Source organism: Arachis ipaensis, chromosome B6 (genome assembly GCF_059453495.1).
Source record: "Arachis ipaensis isolate K30076 ecotype BB chromosome B6, ASM5945349v1, whole genome shotgun sequence".
NCBI lineage: Eukaryota > Viridiplantae > Streptophyta > Magnoliopsida > Fabales > Fabaceae > Arachis > Arachis ipaensis.
Window position 1 is genome coordinate 105,715,263 of NC_142441.1, and position 1,790 is coordinate 105,717,052.

Below are 1,790 nucleotides of genomic sequence, written 5' to 3' on the forward strand. Positions count from 1 at the left end.
GCCACGCTGGTTTTTTGTCACTGCGACGTGGCCGCATGATCACGCGGTCGCGTCGCCTAGCGTCAGAGAAACTATAACATATTATATATCAAATCGAAGCCCCGGACGTTAGCTTTGCAACACAACTAAAACCGCGTCATTTGGACCTCTGAAGCTAAAGTTATAGTCGTTTGAGTGTAAAGAGGTCAGGCTGGACAGCTTAGCAATTTCTCCAACTTATTGTATTCCTTCCACTTTTGCATGCTTCCTTTCCATCCTCTGAGCCATTCCTGCCCTATAATCTCTGAAAGCACTTAACACACATATCAAGGCATATAATGGTAATGAGAGTGGATTAATAATAAGAAAATATAAGATCAAAGAAGCATGTTTTCAATCAAAGCACATAATTAGGAAGGCAAATGTAAAACCATGCAAATAGTATGAATAAGTGGGTAAAGAGTAGATAGAAACCACTCAATTGAGTACAAGATAAACCATAAAATAGTGGTTTATCAATAGTCTCATACTTCCATCTTTCTCTTCACCAGTAATGCCAGTGCTCCCCACAAAGAAACAATTGGTCGGATAAATTTTTTGCTCATCAATTCATTCAGCTAAGCCTTAAGTTCAGCCAGCTCCAAGGCAACATTCAGTAGTGGACAATCAAGATTGGTCCTGCTCTAGACACCAGTTCAATCACAAACTCGATTTCTCGAGAAGGAGAAAATTTAGGAATGTTTTTAGGGAACACTTCTGGAAATTCATTTACCACCAGAAAGATGGTTCAAACTCTGTTCGTCACCCGATACACTTATAGCCAAAAGCATGAAACCCTGACATCACCACCACATAATTTAAATAGTATCCCTTCGCCACCACCGGTCCTTCTAACCCTTCTGACATAAACTGCAATGATCGTTCTGAACAATCAAGCAGTACGTGATGTTTTGACAACCAATCCAATCCTAGAATTAGATCGAGGCCAGTCATCGGTAAGCAAATCATATCATGGACAAATGTTCGATATTTAATTTGAAACGAGACTTGTTGAAAACTTAATCTAGTTACGACAGCCTCAGAGGGAGGAGTATGCACTTGTAAGTCATAGGCAATTAAAGTTTTACCACCAATTTCACAATTACCTCTTATTAGTGTGTTAGACCTCTCAGCGCCATCAACTGACATAGTGAATATCCGTCCTTGCTGCTGAGCTCTCCCGGTATCCTGTTTCTTCTTTTTCAGACAATTCCAAGACGAATGCCCGACTCCACCACAAAAATAAGACAAACCCAGTCCAGCTTTGCATAGAGTTCCCGGATGGTAACTTCCGCACCTGTTGCAAGTCATTTCGTTTTGAGGCTGCTTTCAAACCTTTTTCCTTGATGGTTATCGGTATTAAATCTCCAAAAGTTGTTCTGGCCCTGTGGTTGTTGAGGAACATAACCTCCCTGCTTGAATGTCCTACCCCTAGGTGCAAAATTTCTCCCTTGATTCTGCTGAAAAGGTACTATGTGGCCTCCTTTCTCTAATGTTGCTTTCCTTACACAATTCTTGGCAACTCTGCTCTTATTCACCAGTTCAGAAAAGGTCCTGATTTCCATCGGTTCTACTGTGCCCAGAATACCACTCCAGAGTCTTCCTTCGTATTTGATACACTTGCACTCCTCAAAGTCTCGTAGAGCTCCCTGACAAATCCTGGAGAATCGGTACAATTCCTCAAATTTGTTTGTGTACTTAGCTACCGACATTGAACCCGGATTTAATTGTAGTAATTTAAGCTCCTTAGCCATTCTGACTGAGTTGGGTAA

The 1,790-nt window shown here is 41.2% G+C and overlaps 1 protein-coding gene across 1 annotated transcript; it reads right to left on the reverse strand.

Moving 5' to 3' along the window:
• Nucleotides 1-780: 780 nt before the first annotated feature.
• On the reverse strand, nucleotides 781-1,329 carry LOC107647072 (uncharacterized). Its single transcript, XM_016351195.1, has one exon. It carries the CDS (start codon nucleotides 1,327-1,329, stop codon nucleotides 781-783), a length of 549 nt encoding a protein of 182 aa, XP_016206681.1.
• Nucleotides 1,330-1,790: the final 461 nt, after the last annotated feature.

Excerpts from the sequence above, each read along its gene's own strand:
- LOC107647072 (XM_016351195.1), bottom strand. The coding sequence starts at position 1,329 with ATGACTTGCAACAGGTGCGGAAGTTACCATCCGGGAACTCTATGCAAA.